The sequence below is a fragment of the Lynx canadensis genome, chromosome C2 (genome assembly GCF_007474595.2).
Source record: "Lynx canadensis isolate LIC74 chromosome C2, mLynCan4.pri.v2, whole genome shotgun sequence".
NCBI lineage: Eukaryota > Metazoa > Chordata > Mammalia > Carnivora > Felidae > Lynx > Lynx canadensis.
This window is the reverse complement of record NC_044311.2, coordinates 28,722,764-28,742,435: the sequence shown is the minus strand read 5'-3', so window position 1 is coordinate 28,742,435 and position 19,672 is coordinate 28,722,764. Positions and strand designations below refer to the sequence as shown.

Here is a 19,672-nt window from a genome sequence, read left to right as displayed (position 1 = left end):
AGGTGTAGTCAAATGCTCTTAATGCACTTGACTAATTTACTCAGAAAAACAATTATTGCATGGTCTCCCTCTAGTAGATGTGTTTTGACTCATTAAAATGGTATGTAAAGCAAGAGGTTGCTTTTCTGTGAGCAAAGTTGTCAGACTTTGTGTCATCTGTTTTAGGCCTCTCTGAGGGTTGTGGTTTTACTCTTTTTTTTTTTTTTTTTTTTAACTATGGAAGAGACTTCTAGACAGCCCAAGTGTTTCTGGGCTCATCACAGTAGGAATTGAATAAATACCTCACACTGATTTTTCTGAGAAGAGCCTTCTTCAGGGGCACCTGGGTGGCTCAGTTGGGTAAGCAGCCAACTTTGGCTTTGGTCGTGTTCTCAAGGTTCATGAGTTCCAGCCTGGCATCCAGCTCAATGCTGACAGCTCAGAGCCTGGAGCCTGTTTTCAGATTCTGTGTCTACCTCTGCCTCTCTCTCTTCCTCGCCGCCCCCAAACATAAACAAACATTAAAAAAAAAATCCTCCTTCCTTCTAGACTAGGCACCTTTCCTAGTAGCTGTTGTAAAATTAGACTGTTATCTGGGAAGAATTACTTACCAGTCTATCTGTTGACTGCCCAGTTTTCCTACTGGGCAGTCTTAATGCTCTTGCATTGTATAAAATGGACTTAACGCATTTCAGATACCTGATTTCATGCATCGAAGCTATTGTCTAATGGACGCTGCACATTGGAAATGGCTGTGAGATGGGGGGTAGAAAAGAAGGCTGGACCAACCAGGGCAGAGTGCAGTAAGGGCTGACAAATGCCAGTCTCAGGTTCCTACTGTTACCATATGTAGTAGTTCTGAAAGTTGAGTAGAATTCACTATGCATTTTAGTATTATCTTGAGGTCTAAACTGATTCCTTAACTAACCCACCCATTTTTTTATGCAGCCTTTTTGATTCCTTTCTCATATATCTAGGCATTAAAAAAAAACCTCTTCCATATTTATTTAACCCATTCAGTCATACACTTACTGGGGGCCTTCAATGTGACAGGCACCAAGGGGGCTCTGGGGATAGCAAAATGAGAAAGACATGGAGCCAGGAAGTGCATGGTCACACAGAATTAATTATCCTTCAAGTTAAGACTTACAAACTATATACTTTTTTTTTTAATTTTTTTTTAACGTTTTATTTATTTTTGAGACAGAGAGAGACAGAGCATGAACGGGGGAGGGGCAGAGAGAGAGGGAGACACAGAATCGGAAACAGACTCCGGGCTCTGAGCCATCAGCCCAGAGCCTGACGCGGGGCTCGAACTCACGGACCGCGAGATCGTGACCTGAGCTGAGGTCGGACGCCCAACCGACTGAGCCACCCAGGCGCCCCATATACTTTTTGTTCTTTTACAGATGGGAAAACTGTGCCATAGGGAAAATTAAGAGTTTGACACAGTATTTCAATTTCAATTCACAGTACTAATTTCCATTAAAAGCTTAACATTGAAGTGTCTTCATTTATTATAGTTAAGCATGTTTGCATTTTTTTTCATGATTCATTATGTGTTTGAATAAAATGGCAATATGTAGTCCTTGATAACTGGTAAAATAGTAAGTAGATTGGTACAGTTCTAAGGTATGCATGTAATATATATGTAAGATATTGAAAAATTTGAGAGGAATATTATTTTTGTTAGAAATAACAAGGTCAGTTATTTCAGGCGCTTCAAAAAACGTATCAGAAGATACTTCGGGAAAAGGAAAGTGCTTTAGAAGCAAAATACCAAGCAATGGAGAGAGCAGCAACATTTGAACATGACAGAGATAAAGTGAAAAGGCAATTCAAGGTAAATGCCTTATGTTTTTACCTGCAGAGTGATGCAGAATAACAACATATTTTAAAAGTTTCTATAATGCTGCATGAATAAGTAGATGTAGTCCTGAAGGTTCTAAGAACTAGAGTAGAGAACTTTTTACATTTTTGAGATGGACCTAGTAAACGTGAGATCATTTCAAGGAAAAAATAAAAAAGTGAGCACTGCAATAGGGATTTGGGGAAAAGAAAGTCTTTCCATATGGGGGTAAGGCATTTGGAAATATTTGGGGATGTTTTGTATGGCAGGGCATTACTGGCATCTAGTGGGAGGGAGACAAATTTGCTAAACGTCAGCAGTGCAGAAAACAGCCCCACGGCACAGACAGGCCTCCTGCCCAAATTCCAGTGGGTTCCAGTTACAAAACAGTAGAGTTACTTTAGTTATTCATCCTACAGGTCAGGACCGAACTGAATATTGGTTTCATGAGTGAAAGATTTTTTGGTTAAGAGTTGATGACACAACCTTTTGATTATGGGAGAGGTTTCAAAATTAACATCTGTCTTTTAAAGATTTTTAGGGAGACCAAGGAGAATGAAATTCAGGACTTACTGAGGGCTAAGCGAGAGTTGGAAAGTAAACTTCAGAGGCTCCAGGCTCAGGGAATCCAAGTATTTGATCCTGGAGAGTCTGATTCAGATGACAACTGTACAGATGTTACTGGTAAATTTACTTCCTATTTATAATATTTTAAGTTTTCACTATAGGTGTAATGATATTGTAGAGCCAACGTTGAATCCTTTTAGTTGTGAGTGGTTGCTGTTATAAATAGAATTGCACTTTCTGCCTCTTTCTCAGGTGTTATGACAGCAATTTTCCATGAAGTCCATGACATTGTTAAGAGCCATGTTTTCTTCTGACTTGCATTGCCAACCTCACCCCATAGATTTTTTTCTCTCTGGTCTCAGCTCCTTCAGGTCTCACCATGATATCGCCATTTTGGCTGGGGGAAGAGGGAAGGGAATTCATTCCTCTCCTTGAAAGCACAATCTGAAAGGGGCCCCTGGGTGGCTCAGTTGGTTAAGCGTCCAATTCCTGATTTGGGCCCAGTCTTGATCTCCTGGTTTGTGGGTTCGAGCCCTGCATCTAGCAGCAGTGCTGGTAGTGTGGAGCCTGCTTGGAATTCTCTCTCAAAGTAAAGAAATAAACTTAAAAAAAAAAAGGAAGGAAGGAAGGAAGGAAGGAAGAAAGAAAAAGAAAGAAAGAAAGAAAGAAAGAAAGAAAGAAAGAAAGAAAGAAGAAAGAAAGCAAGCACAATCTGATACCGCATTGGCCAGCACTACACTCAGGAAGATTTAAGAGTATAATCATTAGTAGGAGAGTCATGTATCCATGTAAAGTTGGAAATTCTGTTACTAAAGGAAGAAGGGGAGAATGGATATTGGAGGATAGTTGGTAGTCTCTGTTACATTATTTTTCCACATAATGATAAATTCTTTGCAACCATCCATTAGAATATCTGCATGATATTCCACTAAATGGTTTCCAGGACAGTCCCGTAAGCTATTCAAAAAGTTTATATTCTATAATTAAACATATAAAATATGTTTTTCTAGAAATAAAGCTTGGAGCCATAGAAGGCAAGGGTCTACCATGTTCTAAGAAAATAATAATAAACTGTGGCTGATACTGAAAAATGAAAAATATTCTATTGGTAAATGCAGTAGAAAAATGTAGTCACTCTCTCATTTACAGGAACCTGCATTTTATTCTTACAAACTGATTTGGGAGTGAAATATGGCAACTTGACAATTCCCTCTTAGTTTACATTTTAGAGCCATTGGAATCTGACCAGCATTCTGGGATTTTTATTACTAACTTTTGAAGGGGAAAAAAATGAAGTGATTCTTAATGGCTTTGAGTGACTAAGAGGATCCTCTTGTTGACCCCACATTAGTCTTAGTGGTTATTTCAGTGTTGACATGTTTTAAAATGTGCAGTGTTTCAAAACTATTATATCGTAATTACCTTGGCAAGTTAATAAGAACAAGTTAGTATTTCCTCCTAGGTCTTTCTTCATATTTTGATTTGAACATAAAGAAAGGATACTGAGGGAACATCATTCATTTCACATTCAAAGACCTACAAATAATGATCTCATTTTTGCCAGATATTGAGTCCAAATACTAGTGTATGCATATTTAGTCAAAGATGCTGTGTTCATAAGCACCAACTGATTCAGACATTAATTTTATTTCTCTGGAAGTTTAAAGAGGGGGCACTCTTTACATCCTTAGCTTACATCCTAATGAATTACCAATGATAATTACAGGTGTGCTAGTAATAGTCTTCCTTTTAAATTCTTTCCTTCAAATTTTACACTGATGCCTTAACTATATGGTTAGAAATCTTGTTTAGAATTTTTGTATGGGGATATTTTTAACTTCTCACAGTTGTTACAGTTCCTTTGGTTACTATATCGTTTATTTCTTTTCATCTTTCTCTCTTTAGTCCCCTCTTTGAGTTTGAGATGACAACCAGAATTATGCTAACCAGCACCTTAGAAGTTGCCAAAAGTTGGTAACAAAGTACTTTCAAAATCATTAAAGATTGAATATTTGGGTATTTGTTGTATATAATATTATAGTTGTTGTTTTTTTTTAATTAGAAATCCTGTGTAGTACATGTGATAAGTTTTTGAACATTCAGTAATTTGGTTTTCACAAGATAAAATCTCTTGCATTTATAGCTGCTGGAACCCAGTGTGAATACTGGACTGGAGGAGCTTTGGGAAGTGAACCTTCCATAGGGAGTATGATCCAGCTTCAGCAGTCCTTCAGGGGTCCTGAGTTTGCCCATAGTTCTATAGATGTGGAAGGACCCTTTGCAAATGTCAACAGAGGTAACACAAGCCATTTGCCAATTACTTTGGCTAATGGTAATGACTGTTCCTATGCTGTAATCTTGTGTGCTGGGAAAACAACCATCAACCAGGCATGAGATTTTTATTCTGGGTGTCTTCCACTGTCAAACCAGCATGTACTTACCGGTGCTGTCACTGAGCAGGGCTAAGTAAGTTCTGTAATTCACATCAGGATCAGATGGTGTTCCCTGGCCAGACTGACAAATCAGGTTCTAAAAACTTCGCTTCTGGTCTGAATTCTCAGGGGTTTCAGTTGATCATTGAGAGTGTAATATAGATTAACTGAGAAACAGTAGTTTTTAGTCTTTCCCTCTGTGTTTTTGATGCTTTTAAAGGTTAGAGAAGGCTGCAGAATAGAGTACAAAGTTATGCAATGTAGTATCCTTAGTCAGAAGAATATTTTCATTATTTTTATATAATTTGGTGTCCAAAACAGCTCTGAGATCTGTTCAGAATTTCAATGCCAGTGCAGATCTGAGATGTTATAAGTAGCTCTATTTTTTTTTCTTAAACTATAAGATTATCAGCAAAATGAAAAGTGTTTAATTATGCCTTTTGAATTAGCCAAATATGTCTTAAAATGTTCTTTTTCACTAAATAGCATTTCATTTTATGCCATTCTTAAAGTTTCTTTTTGACTTAATATACCTCAAGAATAATAAGTAGGTAAAAGTATAGGCCAGCCTGCAAATGTAGGCCCTCCTACAGTTGCAAACTAATTAAACAGCTCAAGTAACATAGGTTCATGATATTGACTGGAACCACTGGTACCTCAGCAAGGACCCTGGGTGACATTGATTACTTTATGCCCAAGGATAGAATTTGAGGTTAAAGAACTGTTTGCCTTCTAATATATTATTCCAGAAGGTGTGTCATTATTAACGAGTAAGATCAGATTGCATTCTATGTTGCCTGTTGTGTTTTTGCAGACTTTTAAAAGACTTTTAAACATGTTGTCAAATGTTTTTTGATGATTTTTTTTCATGAACTCATGATAAATTTTATTTTTAGATGACTGGGATGTTGCTGTAGCTAGTTTATTACAAGTTACTCCATTGTTTTCACATTCTCTGTGGAGTAACACTGTCAGATGTTACCTCATTTATACAGATGAAACCCAGCCTGAAGTGGATCTTTTCCTTAAGGTGAGGATATTTATAAATTCTTTATTCACTGATTTAAAATACAAGTTAATATTGTGTCCTATTTATGACACTACTACATCTAAACCAAGCAGTTTACTACCTATCAGATTATATGTCTTAAAGAGCAAGAAGAATTTGGGCTTTTTTTAAGAGAAAATCTTGCTCAGTTTTATCAGTGTATTCAAATAAAGGCTTTGGAACTTAATTCTTATGAATGCTTTATTGTACATTGTGCACAGCGTTTAAGACCCTTGTTGATAGCGCCTGCTTTAGGTAATATCTGCCAGCCCTAGCCTTGAATCTGTTTCAGGTTATAACAAAATTTAATCTTTATCATGGTTTTTAATTTTTCAAGGCAGTCATTGGGGTTAACCTGAGGGAGAGGGCAGGCATACTCCAGCCTGTGGGCCAGATCTGGCCTGCAGCCTGTCTTTATAGGACCGAAAGCTAAAATTGCTTTTTACCTTTTCACATGGTTGGAAAAAAAATGAAAAGATGAATGTTTTATGACATGTGAAAATTATATTAAATTCACATTTTATTGTCTATAAATAAGGTTTTACTGGAACACAGCTAGTGTTCATTTACACACTACTAAGCTGAACACAGCTTATTCATTTACACACTGTCTATGTCTGCTTCATACTACAATGGCGGAATAAATCACGAGAGACTAAATGGACCCCAAGGACCTCTGCTAAAATATCAAGTCATTAAGCTATTACTAACTTGTAAGAGTACTTGCCGTTTACAGAAAAAGTTTGCCTATTACTGTTCTAACTGAATTTTAAATAAATCTGCATGTCACATGCTATACCTGCTATATTAACATTATTGATTAAAAGATTGTTGATTAATGAATTTATTTAGCTTTGCTTTTTGATATTGTTCAACTTGGGTTGAGAGATAAAATATTTTGAAAACCAAAGTTTCTACTCACTAACTGAATATAGGTTATTACCAAACTGATGTTGAGGGAATTACTCATTTATTGCATAATAATGCTTATCATTACTTAGTAACTTCATTTGTTATAGACCAACATAATTTTTTTATTTATATCTGTTTGCTTTAATGTTCTAATATATCATGGTGGACACTTTTTACAATATAGATTCATGGATTTGGGTTTTCTACTCTTTATAACAATAAAGCAGAAATCATTTATAATAATAATAATAATAATAATAATAACAAAAATAAATACCAAAGGAAATTATCCCAATATTTTTCTTCCATTGTTTTAGGTTTTATTATGAAATAAATTATTTTCTGAGCTAGGAAACAGCCAAGTTACTAAGCTTATATATTTTTGTTTTAAGGGAAACTTGCCTTTTCTCTTAAAGATTTTCTTTAAAATATTATACTTTTAAGTTTTAAATTAAAAAAATCTTCAACATAACCTGTTCTAAAGCATGCTTTTTTATTTTAAGTAGTATGAAGCTGACTAGATCTTTAGTTATATAAGCTGTGCTTTTATTATGTTTTAATTTCTTGTGTTTTGTTTTGTTTTAATTTCTTTTTAGGACTATTCACCTAAACTTAAAAGAATGTGTGAGACAATGGGATATTTTTTCCACGCTGTATATTTTCCAATAGATCTTGAAAATCAATACCTTGCTGTTAGAAAATGGGAAATTGAGAAGAGTTCATTAGTTATTTTATTCATTCATTTAACCTTACCAAGGTAAGCTGAAAATTCTGTCCTTTATTACAGGAGTTGTATAGAATTGATCACTTCTTGGCCTTTTGACTAAGATCAAGTGTAGGAGTTGTATAGAATTGAGACTGCCACAAAAAGAATGAAATCTTACCATTTACAACTACTTGGATGGAACTGGAGGGTATGATGCTAAGTGAAATTAGTCAGTCAGAGAAAGACAGAAATCATATGACTTCACTCATATGAGGACTTTAAGAGACAAAACAGATGAACATAAGGGAAGGGAAACAAAAATAATATAAAAAAAAGGAGGGGGACAAAACAGAAGAGACTCATAAATATGGAGAACAAACTAAGGGTTGCTGGCGGGATTGAGGGAGGGGGATGGGCTAAATGGGTAAGGGGCATTAAGGAATCTACTCCTGAAATCATTGTTTCACTATATGCTAACTAATTTGGATGTAAATTTTAAAAAATAACATTTTAGGGGCGCCTGGGTGGCGCAGTCGGTTAAGCGTCCGACTTCAGCCAGGTCACGATCTCGCGGTCCGGGAGTTCGAGCCCCGCGTCAGGCTCTGGGCTGATGGCTCGGAGCCTGGAGCCTGTTTCCGATTCTGTGTCTCCCTCTCTCTCTGCCCCTCCCCCGTTCATGCTCTGTCTCTCTCTGTCCCAAAAATAAATAAACGTTGGAAAAAAAAAAAAATTAAAAAAAAAAAAAAATAAAATAAAAAATAACATTTTAAATAAATAAATAAATAAATAAAAGAATTGAGATTGCCAAATGAACTTCAAAGGTAAGTTCTAATTGCATCCTTATAATCAAAAACAATCCACAAAATTCAATAAATGTTTTGGCTTTTCATACAGAAACAAAGAATTAAGAACTTTACACTGTTTGCATTAACAGGTCCTAATGTTGGCATCATTAATGCAAAGATCATTTTACTCAGGGGTAGCTAACTATGGCCTTCAGGCCAAATCCAGTCAGCCACCTGCTTTTATAAATAAAATTTTATTGGAACATAGTTATATTCATTTATTTATGTATTTTTACAGCTGCTTTCATACTACAAGAGCAGAGTTAAGTACTGCGGTTACAACAAAGACTGTGTAGCTCATGAAGCCTAAAATGTATACTCACTGGCCCTAATAGAACAAGTTGGCAACTCCTGATTTCAATAATCTGCATTAACTTTCATTATTTTCTTTCTTCAGATACAAATTGAGAGCTACTTGAACACTTATATAGATGTTAAATCAAGTTTTTAATTCTCTGAGGAGCTTACTACTTAATTCCAGTAAAGTGAGCAATTTTCTTATAATGTGAATATAATTAACACCAATGAGTTAGTCTGCAAATAAGGATTTTTTTTTTAACCAACTAGATACATAGATAGAAGACAAAATATATTTAATAAGAGGTTTTCTTCTACATTTGCTGTCTGATTGGATTTAACCCTTCCAGAGCATTTTTCCTTTTATTGAGGACCAACTCTGACCTCAACTGTGTGCAGAAGTATGTGGAGCCCTAGGCTTTACCAGAGACCCTGCAGTGTGATCCATCATTGCTCCTTAAGACTGCCCAGTGGCCAAGGAACCACTTGGTCAATGAGCCTCCACCCAAACAAGTTTTAAGGATTCTTTCCACTTGATTCCCTTTTAGTTGGGGTTCTTTTCCTCCCTTGCCCCTTTTCTTTTCCTGTTATTTTTTTGTATTTATTAAGGATATATTCTGTTTTATTATTTAATATCTGGGTAGTATTTTATCTCAGGTGGTAATATGTCATTTGTTGTTTTTCTCTTATTCTCTAATCCTTTAAACCATCTTGTTTTTTCTTTACCTTTTATCCATGTTTAGTTAATAAAATATTGCACATTATTTTTACATTTTTAACATTTATTTCTATCTTTCTCATATTAAATCCCTCTTAATCTTTTACTCTTCATCTTTTACCCTTTATCCTTCATTTCTTTCATGTTTTATTACTTTGCTTGGCAGATTTCAGCTTATCTTCTTTAACTAAAATTTTATTTATTTTACATTTTAAAAACTTTATTCTTAAAGAATAAGAATTTTAATTTCTAAAATTTAATCATTTCTTCACCTATGCTTTGCCTTTATTTTGCTTTAATTTTTCATATTCCATCTGCTGATTATTTTATTTCCTTAATGTTTATTTCATGGCTGTCAAGAAATATGGCAGTAATTGTAGGCTTCACACCGTAAACAAGGGTTCATAGAACTTTTATTTTTCTCAGGTTGTTCCTTCACCTCTCATGATGATTCCCCCATTCTTCTCAAAAGATGACTCTAGAATCATGTCCCCTGAGCAGTACCCAGTAGCCCCATATTCTTCCCTCGCACCAAAGAATTTGAAGTAAATCCCAGATGTCATATCATTTCATGTGAGCCCCACGTGTCAATTTTGTAGGGAGTGATTTTGAAATAGCAACATGTGCCTGAACGGTGGCCCATTCTTTAGTATTCACATGTACCACAGACTTTTCTCCCAAAGTAATAACAAAAGAACCAAAATCCAAAAATTATATAGAACATGGTCAGAATGATTTGAACAAGGAAAAATTCCTTGGTTTGGTTTGATTGGATTGGCACAGAGACGTATGATAGAACATTACTCTGTTTTGTATTGGGGCTAGTATTTTAATATATTATGTAAATTTTGAATCATGTAATAGCTCTCCCTTGCATACACACACTAATTTGCTTCTCTAGACGATCTTTCAATTAATGCTTTTTAGAAAGGGGAATTGGTTGTAATTTTCCTTGCCATGTAGAAAACACTGGTAGGTTATTTTAATATTTTTCTAGAATTTAAATAGGAATAATAAAAACTGTCATTATGGTACCCTGTAGCAAAGTTAGAATTTTTTTTTTTAACCCTGTACTTCAACTAAGATTTTACTAGCCATCTGACCTCCCCCATCTGCCTCTGGATCTTTCTCATACTATATCTTGGGTATAAAGATTCAGGTTGTTCATTGGATGAGAAAGGCTAACAGACTAGAGAAGAGAAAAATCTTGAAGCACTGGGTTTCATAATAATTGTATTTTAATTTGGAAATTATTTATTTCTAAGTGGAATTAGGTTTCCATTTATTTGCAAAGTCTCATGAGTCTGGTCCATTATTTTGAGCCATGTTTACAGTATTTTTTGAGAGGTTTTTTTGTTGTTGTTGTTAGATTTGAAAAATTAAAGTTATGTATGCTTTGAGATTCAATTTAATGCAGAATTTATTGTACTTGTTCTGTCTGCTAATGAATGCATTATATTTTCTGGCTAAGCTGGAACAGAGCTATAAAACATCCATTTTTGGAAAGGTGCACTTGTTCTGTCCCTGGGCTTCTTCTGGCCCCTTGTCATTGCTTTAAACTGCCATTATTGACACTTAGGTTGATTGTTTGCTGCCATAGTGCAGTGTAGGACAAGAAATACTGATTTCCAATCTAGCCTTTTGTTGGAAGACTGCGAAGAAGCTTTTCTGAAAAACCCTGAAGGCAAACCACGATTAATTTATCATCGCTTAGAGGATGGGAAAGTCATTTCCAACTCCATCCAGCAATTGATTGATCAAGTTTCTAACCTGAACAAGACCAACAAAGCCAAGGTAAAATTCAGAAGGTTATTTTTTTAAGAACCTGGTTGCCCAAGGGAAGTGTTAGAGCAAAGGCCATGAGGTGGGAGTGAGTAAGGGGAGATTAATAGGACAGGTGACTGGGAGCTAAGGGTAAAGAACCTTGGAGATCACTATAGAAACCTTGTTTTTTTTACTGCGAGTGAGATTTTTTTTTTTTTTAATCTGGGGGTTTTTACTGGAGTCATTGGAAGACTTTAAGCAGCAGCAGAAGAAATACGATTCTGACAAGGATGTTCTTGGGCTGCCGTGTAGTGGAGGAAGGCAGAGTTGGAGAGCTCTTGCAGTCACCAGGTGAAAGATGCTGGTGGCTTGGACCAGGGTGGAGGTACAGGAAGTGATGAGAAACAGGAATCGGTAAATTTTGACAGTAGAGCCAATAGACTTAGTTGTCGACTATGAGAAAAAGAAAGGGATAAATAGCAATACACAGCTACAAAGGGTATGATCTATGAGTGGAAAAATCAGATTTTTTCCTGTGCTTTTCTCCCCAAGTGCAGAGTCCTTTTGTCTACCGTTGACCAAGGATCAGTGTAAGAAAGAGCCTTTTCATAGCAACCTCTTCTAAGGGCATTGGGAAAAGCAAAACAGTGAATAAGAGTATGAGAGATTTGACCATTCTTAGATGCATGGTGGGATAATATTTAGAATAGAGATTACAGGCTTTGCCTTACTGCACACTGAGATAACTTAAAAATTCTTACAGTTGTGTTAAGAATACAGTTGAGGGGCACCTGGCAGGCTCAGTCAGTAGAGCATGCAACTCTTGATCTCAGGGTTGTGAATTCAAGCCCCACAATGGGTATAAAGATTACTTAAAAATAAAGTCTTAAAAAAAAAAAGAATATAGTTGAAAACAACTTGGATTTTGACATTGTTTTTCTCTGTGCCCATTCAAGAAATAAGATCGAATGTGAACACAAGCATTTTTTTTACATCATTTAGTATTGAAAAAGCTTGAGCCCAATGTAATATTAAAGAGCCCAACACAAAATAGTGTATTTTGTTATAATCTCCAGAACCATTTCATTATTTGCTTTAATTACATTAGTATGAGCTTAGTCCACTAGATCCTAAGAGGAAAGATACTGACTTTTCTTTCAGATCTCTATTCTATTTGTAAATTGATTTTTAAAATTAATACACTAGAGGGATGAATTTATTTTATAAAATAGGAGTAAAATAAGATCTGTTTACCATGATTATAAATGGAAACATAGGATAAACTTCCATTCTGGTTCACTTGATGTGCTTTGTAAAACCATTGCCCTACTCTAATTTTATCCAATAATCATTTACTAGCAACACACATGTTCTTTATAGGTAGGGCATTCTTCTTTCAGAAAACTCAGAAGACTACTGTTTTACATAGCAGAATACCATTTTGCTTTTTTGTTTTATAGAATTATAGTCTTATTATAAAAATTGATTTTGATGTATTTTGAAGGTCATATATATTGAGTGGTATGGATGTATATAAGACAGAATTTGGATAAGTAAGTGAAAAAAGTGTATTTTTTGTTTTATTGCAACACTGTTCCCATTGTTCACAATAAATCCCCTTGTGTGACCTCCAACAGTTTGCATAACTTGCCTCTGTTTCCTCTTCTGTGAAATTGAGGTATTAACAATACCACCTGGTGGCTCAGTCAGTTAAGTGTCCAAGTCTTGATTTCAGCTCAGGTCATGATCTCACATGATTGAGCTCCATGTAGGGCTCTGCCCTAAGCATGGAGCCTGCTTGAGATTCTGTCCCTCCCTCTTTGCCCCTCCCCCTCTTGGGCACACACTTTCTCTTAAAAAAAAAAATTAAAAGTAATTGGGTCTGAAGATAGTGGACCACCATGGAGACCCTGAGTTTGTCTTATCCCTGAATTGCAGCTAGATCAGCACCAAACCCTTTTGAACACCTAGGAAATTGATCTGAGGATGTCCACTCTCACCACTGATATTCAACATAGTGTTGGAGGTCCTAGCCTCAGCAGTCAGACAACACAAAGAAATAAAAGGCATCCAAATCAGCAAGGAGGAAGTCAAACTTTCACTCTTTGCAGACAGTGATACCCTATGTGGAAAACCCAAAAGACTCCACAAAAAACCTGGTAGAATTGATACACGAATTTAGCAAAGATGCAGGATATAAAATCACTGTGCAGAAATTGGTTGCATTTCTTTTTTTTAAGTTTATTTATTTATTTTGGGAGAGACAGCACAAGTGGGGGAGGGGCAGAGGGAGAGGGCCACAGAGGATCTGAAGCGGGCTTTGTGCTAACATCAGCAGCCTGATGCCAACCTTGAACCCACGAACCATGAGATCATGACCTGAGCTGAAGTCAGACGCTCAGCCGACGGAGCCACCCAGGTGCCCCATGGTTGCATTTCTATACACCAATAATGAAGCAGCAGAAAGAGAAACCTAGGAATCAATCCCATTTACAATTGCACCAAAACCATAAAATACCTAGGAATAAACCTAACCAAAGGGTGAAAAATCTATACATTGAAAACTATAGAAAGTTTGTGAAAGAAATTAAAGAAGACACACACACACACAAAATGGAAAAACATTCCGTGCTCGTGGATTGGAAGAACAAATATTGTTAAAATGTCAATACTACCCAAAGCAATCTACATATTCGATGCAATTCCTATCAAAATAACAAGCGTTCTTTGCAGAGCTAGAACAAACAATCCTAAAATTTGTATGGAACCAGAAAAGACCCCCTAATAGCTAAAGCAAGGATGTAGAGAAAAAGGAACCCTTTTGCACAAACTGGTGCAACCACTCTGGAAAACAGTAAGGAGGTTCCTCAAAAAATTAAAAATAGAAACTACCCTATGACCCAGCAATTGCACACTAGTAGGTAAATACCTTATCTGGAGGATACAGGAGTGCTGATTTGAAGGGGTACATGCACCCCAGTATTTATAGCAGCACTACTGACAATAGCCCAAATGTCCATCAACTGATGAATGGATAAAGAAGATGTGGTATATATGTATATATATAATGGGATATTACTCCATGATCAAAAAATTAAATCTTGCATCTGTTTGCAACAATGTGGATGGAGCTAGAGTGTATTATGCTAAGCAAAATAAGTCCGTCAGAGAAAGACAAAATACCCTATGATTTCACTCATATGTGGAATTTAAGATACAAAACAGATGAACATAAGGGAAGGGTAGCAAAAATAATATAAAAACAGGGAAACAAACCATAAGAGATTCTGAAGTACAGAGAACAATTTGAGAGTTGCTGGCAGGGTGTTGGGTGGGGGAAAGGGCTAAAGGGGTGAGGGGTAATGAGGTTGCAATGAGCACTGTGTTATGTGAGTGATGAATTGCTAAATTCTGTTCTTGAAAAAACAATGTAATAGTGTCTCTCTCATTGGATTGTTGTGGGACAGATGAACTAATATGTAAAGTACTTAGGATAATCCCTGACATATAACTTCTATAGAAATATTTACCATCACCACCTCCTCCTGTTATTGTTTTTTTCATGTTGTTGTTGAACTTTTTTCTTTTTTCCAGATCATTGATCACTCTGGAGATCCTACAGAAGGAGTATATAAAATTTATATTTATGTGGAAAAGATTATTAAACAGGTAAAAATATGCATTCCTTGTAAAATTTCATCTAAAATATTCTAAGGAGCGCCTGGCTGGCTTGCTCAGAAGAGCATGCAACTCTTGATCTCAGAATTGTGGGTTGGAGTCCCATGTTGGGTGTAGAGCCTAGTTAAAAAAAATTTTTCTTTCTAAGACTGTTTTCCATAAAGTTGGGTCTTCCAATGAAAACAACTTATTTGTGTTTTTGAAAATAATACCTGGGGGTTGGGGGGGGGGAGAAAATAATACCTGGGAAAGTGTCACTGTTTCTGGTGGTTGTCTATCCTGTGGTATTGTCATCGTATTACTAGTACTATGTATTTTTTTTAATTATTGTTTTAAGTTTATTTATTTATTTTGATAGAGAGAGCACATGAGCAGGGGAGGGGCAGAGAGAGAGAATCCCAAGCAGGCTCTGCACTGCCAGTACAGAGCGCAATGTAGAGCTCAAACCCACGAACTGCGAGATCATGACCTGAGCCAAAACCAAGAGTCAGATGCTTAATCGACTGAGCCACCCAGGCGCCCCAAGTACCATGTATCTTTATCTGTCATTTGTTTCACAAAGCTATTGGATGCCTCAATACCTGATAAGTGTAAAGTAGATTGCAAAAGTGCCATGTAAAAAGTATAAGTATTTGAGGGAAGATGTTTATCTTATTCAAGGTTTTGTGTGCACCTTGAACTTTTATAAATTAGAAAAACATTTTTCAAATTTATCCACTACATTATCCCTACAACACAGAGGGGTGAAATCATATCTCTAAGAGTCTGAGGTCATGGATCATAGTAAGTGTCTCGGGCTGAAAGTGTCTGTGATATCTCAAGTATTATCTTGTAAATTTATGTGAGTTCTATATTCTGCTTAATGTTATACCTGTGTTTATTTTTAATATAAAAAATTATTTTAAATTATATATCCTCTAAAATGCTAGTAATGAGGGGCACCTGGGTGGCTCAGTTGGTTAAGTGTCCGACTTCAGCTCAGGTCATGATCTCTCAGTTCATGAGTTCGAACCCCACGTCGGGCTCTGTGCTGACAGCTCAGTCTAGAGACTGCTTCAGGTTCTATGTCTCCGTCTCTCTCTGCTCCTCCCCTGCTCATGCTCTCTCTCTCTCAAAAATAAATAAACATTAAAAATAAATAAATAAATAAATGCAATGCTAGTAATGATAATAAGAAGAAAAAGAACCCTTAAAGAACCCACACCCTTAAAGTAAAATGGGCGCAATAGAAAGAAGTACCACGTTTAGCCCGCAGTTGCCCATACCTGCGGACACCCCTGCAGGGTACCTGGGATTCTATTTGGGAAGTTAGGGATTAGATTACTTTTTCTAATTAATTTGTATTAAAAGTATGGAGATTTGTTATCAGAGAAAAAGAATGAGCTCGAGAATATAATGATATGACTTCTGGCAACACATTTTGTACAGTGTTCTTTAGTATAAAAATTAACATCAATTTTTACCTTCTCAACAATCTTGTGAATTTTAGGACCACAGTTAAATAAAATTAATTTAGCAGAATAAATGGCAGCAAAGGAAAGTGGACATATTTGCCATCTTTACTGTTTGAGGAACAACATATTTTCAGTGATATAAAGACTATAAATCACAACACAAATATTTGATATCAAGAAACCCAATCTTAGGAATTAAATTCTTACAAAAATGTAAAGCAGCATATTTTTAAGCATTATCACAATTTTTAAAATTGTTTTCCAGATAGATATAAATGAATATTATGTAACATTTTTCAGAAAAATAGATCCCTGAGGAGTCAAATGCTCTGCTTTTTTTTTTTTTTTTTTGTAGAGAGCATGCACTACCAGGGTGGAGGAGGGAGGGACAGAGGGAGAAAGAGAATCTTAAGAAGCCTCCACACTCAGTCTGGAGCCTGACACAGGGCTCAATCCCACAACCCTAAGATCATGACCTGAGCTGAAGTCAAGAGTCAGAGGCCCACTTGACTGAGCCATCCAGGTGTCCAGTTATTTTTTAATGTAAGCTCTGCACCCAGTGTGGGGCTTGAACCCATGACCCCAGAATCAAGAGTCACATGCTCTACTGACTGAGCCAGTTGGGGGCCCCAAATGCCCTTCTATTTTTAATAAAAGAGAAAGATCTTTGTGTTTATCATTTTAATATTTCTTTATTTTTAAACATGTTTTTTTATGGTTTTATATTTATTCTTGTTTGTAGTATACGAAGACCATAGGTTTGGACTTGTCCCCCTCAGTAAGTGAAGGCCACCTTAGGCCTGTGTGCTAACACTGCTACAAGATGTTTAAGTTCTTTATTCACTTTCGTGTGCTTGCTCTTGGTGTTCAGGACATCCTGGGCTTTGAGAACACAGACATGGAGACTAAGGATTTGGGCAGTGAAGATTCTATTCCAGAAGAAGATGATTTTGGTGATGTTCTGTGGGACATACATGATGAACAAGAACAAATGGAAACTTTCCAACAGGCTTCAAATTCAGCCCACGAATTGGGATTTGACAAAGTGAGCATTTGGAGTATTGTTCCAACAAAGATCAGTCACCACTTAAGACTCTATTATGATTGTGGTTTTACCTAAATATAGTCAAGGATAATTGTTAGTGTTTGTCCTCACGGCTTGATTATCCATATTGAGGCATATGCTTAACTTTGTATCATATGAAAGAAAAGTGAGGTTCAACTATATTTATGAACATCAAACATTTTTAGTTACAGATGAGGACTTATCAACTACATGTTCTTTATGCTACCATCTGAAGTTCACCAAACCAAGCTTAGGATAGCTAAGAAACTTGATAAAACTCGTAAGGCTCTCTATTCTTCCAAGGCTTGGAGGAATCAAAATGTCAAACATTCAGGAAACAGCACAGTAGTTAATGCAATAGGCTGATCAGTTCATTAGCATCCTCAGATATCTAAACAAATTAATGGAACTTGAAGTACACAATCTATGTCCAAATTGAAAAAAATTAATAATATTTAAAAATTAATGTAAGAATGAATGTTTTAAAGAATATTATCCTAGCTGTCACTATCAGCAGGATTTGCATGGAAATTTTATAATTGAGACTGTCTGTGTTTATGTCCTGGTTCCACCATTTCCTAACTCTGGATTGTGATCATTACTAAGCTCTGACCTTTGACTTCCTTGTCTGTAAAATGAGATTTAGTAGTTTACCTACCTGACAGGGTTGTTGAGAGGACTCAGCCAGGTAAAGCACATCGACCACTTGGCACAGTACCTGGCACATGATGAATGTAACTATATAGCATATAAAATATGCTATTTTGTAAGAGAGGTATTGCTATCATTATTTCATAATTGAAGAACCTAAAGTTCGTGTTCCAGTTTGCCTAAGAGAGCACACATGGAGTAGACTGCAGATCTGGGATTTGAACCTAGATCTTCTGGCTCCTAATCCTATGCTCTTTCTTCTATGGCAAGTAGTCTGAACTTGGGAACTATGGTTTTATAAATGGGCTTTCTGTGGGAACATGAACTACGTTGTTAGGATTTACAGGGTTCTAAATCAATGAAGTCTTTTGCTTTTTGAGACGCACCATTGCTATCAGAATAATTTGAGTTCCTGGGGAATATATTCTGTGTGCATAATATGGCAAACAAAAATTGATTGAAAAACTATACCAAATAGTAACTTATTGTAGTTGTTAGAAATTTCTGCTTCCCTAAAGCTAACCACAAGCTACTTATTACAAATTCTTTTAATTCCTTATCTGCTGTCATTTAGACCACTGGTACATTTAATAACATCTCAACCCCCAAGATAACTTTGCCAAGTCCCCAGTAAATACTGAGGTATTTTGGTTTTCTGAGTGTGGCCTTTTTATCTCTGAACAACTTTTTAGTGTCTGGGGAAAGCCTGAGATAGATGGGTTCTTGGACTTTGCCGAGAGCTCACTTAATTTCAGAAAGATCTCAGGTAGGCAGTCTGTCCTAACCTGATTCTCCGTGGCAGGTTGGGAGACTCAGATAAAGGGCCCACGCAAAACTGTTCTTGTTCAGACCCATTTTCAGAAATCCCTGGAAACTGTGGGGGTGTGTAGGATGGTGTTCTTCTGACCAGCAGACTGAGGATGCCTGCTGACGCCCTCAAAGCCTTCTGTGATACTTTCTGTGGTTTAGGGAATACAGGATAAAACATTGGCCTTCCTGCAGCATTCTGCAAAATCTGAATGTTGTAAAACCCAATGGGGATCTTAAGCGTTGTCTCTCATCCGTTAATTTATAGCAGCACTATGTGTAGAAAAAATTGGGACTCATTCTTAGTTTACTATTTTGGGCATATTTAAGCAGCCATAAAAATAAGCAATTATGAGGATGCTGTTGACTAAAAGTAGATTTCATTTTCTCATGCAGCTTTTCTCTAATGATTTCAGAGGATGATCAGAAGTTGACTCTAGTATTTATAAGAGGTGTATGCTTCCTTGCAATTTAAATTCATTTTTGTTTCTAGTATTACCAACGGCTTAATGATCTAGTGGCGGCACCAGCACCAATTCCACCCCTTCTTGTATCTGGAGGACCAGGTTCTGGAAAGTCCCTTCTTTTATCAAAGTGGTATGATGCAGTCCAATTACATTGTTACCATTGTCATCATTCGAATTACTGAACTCATTCAACAAAATGTATTATTGCCTGCGTGCCTTCCTGCATGGTCTGTACTAAACATTAAAAAAAGCAAAAACGTATAAAATCATAGGTTCATGCCCCGAAGTGTGTACAATTTGGATGTTAGAATACAGAATGAGAAAGGAATTGGAAATTTGAGCATTTGTGATTGTTTATATTAATTATGTGGGTCACAGCCAAGCACGTGCTGTGTGAGGGAGTGGTCAGTGTGGAATAGAATTAGGTGAATT

The 19,672-nt window shown here is 36.3% G+C and overlaps 1 protein-coding gene across 2 annotated transcripts in view; it reads left to right on the top strand.

Annotated features, from left to right (window-relative positions):
- Window positions 1-19,672, top strand: part of NPHP3 (nephrocystin 3) — a 44,094-nt gene that overhangs the window by 995 nt on the left and 23,427 nt on the right. For both annotated transcript variants that reach the window (XM_030329485.1, XM_030329486.1), the window contains exons 2-10: window positions 1,697-1,822; window positions 2,362-2,512; window positions 4,539-4,691; window positions 5,724-5,857; window positions 7,384-7,544; window positions 10,991-11,147; window positions 14,712-14,786; window positions 17,121-17,294; window positions 19,267-19,370. In XM_030329485.1, coding sequence (XP_030185345.1) covers window positions 1,697-1,822; window positions 2,362-2,512; window positions 4,539-4,691; window positions 5,724-5,857; window positions 7,384-7,544; window positions 10,991-11,147; window positions 14,712-14,786; window positions 17,121-17,294; window positions 19,267-19,370 — 1,235 coding nt within the window. The remainder of the gene's footprint in view (window positions 1-1,696; window positions 1,823-2,361; window positions 2,513-4,538; window positions 4,692-5,723; window positions 5,858-7,383; window positions 7,545-10,990; window positions 11,148-14,711; window positions 14,787-17,120; window positions 17,295-19,266; window positions 19,371-19,672) is intronic.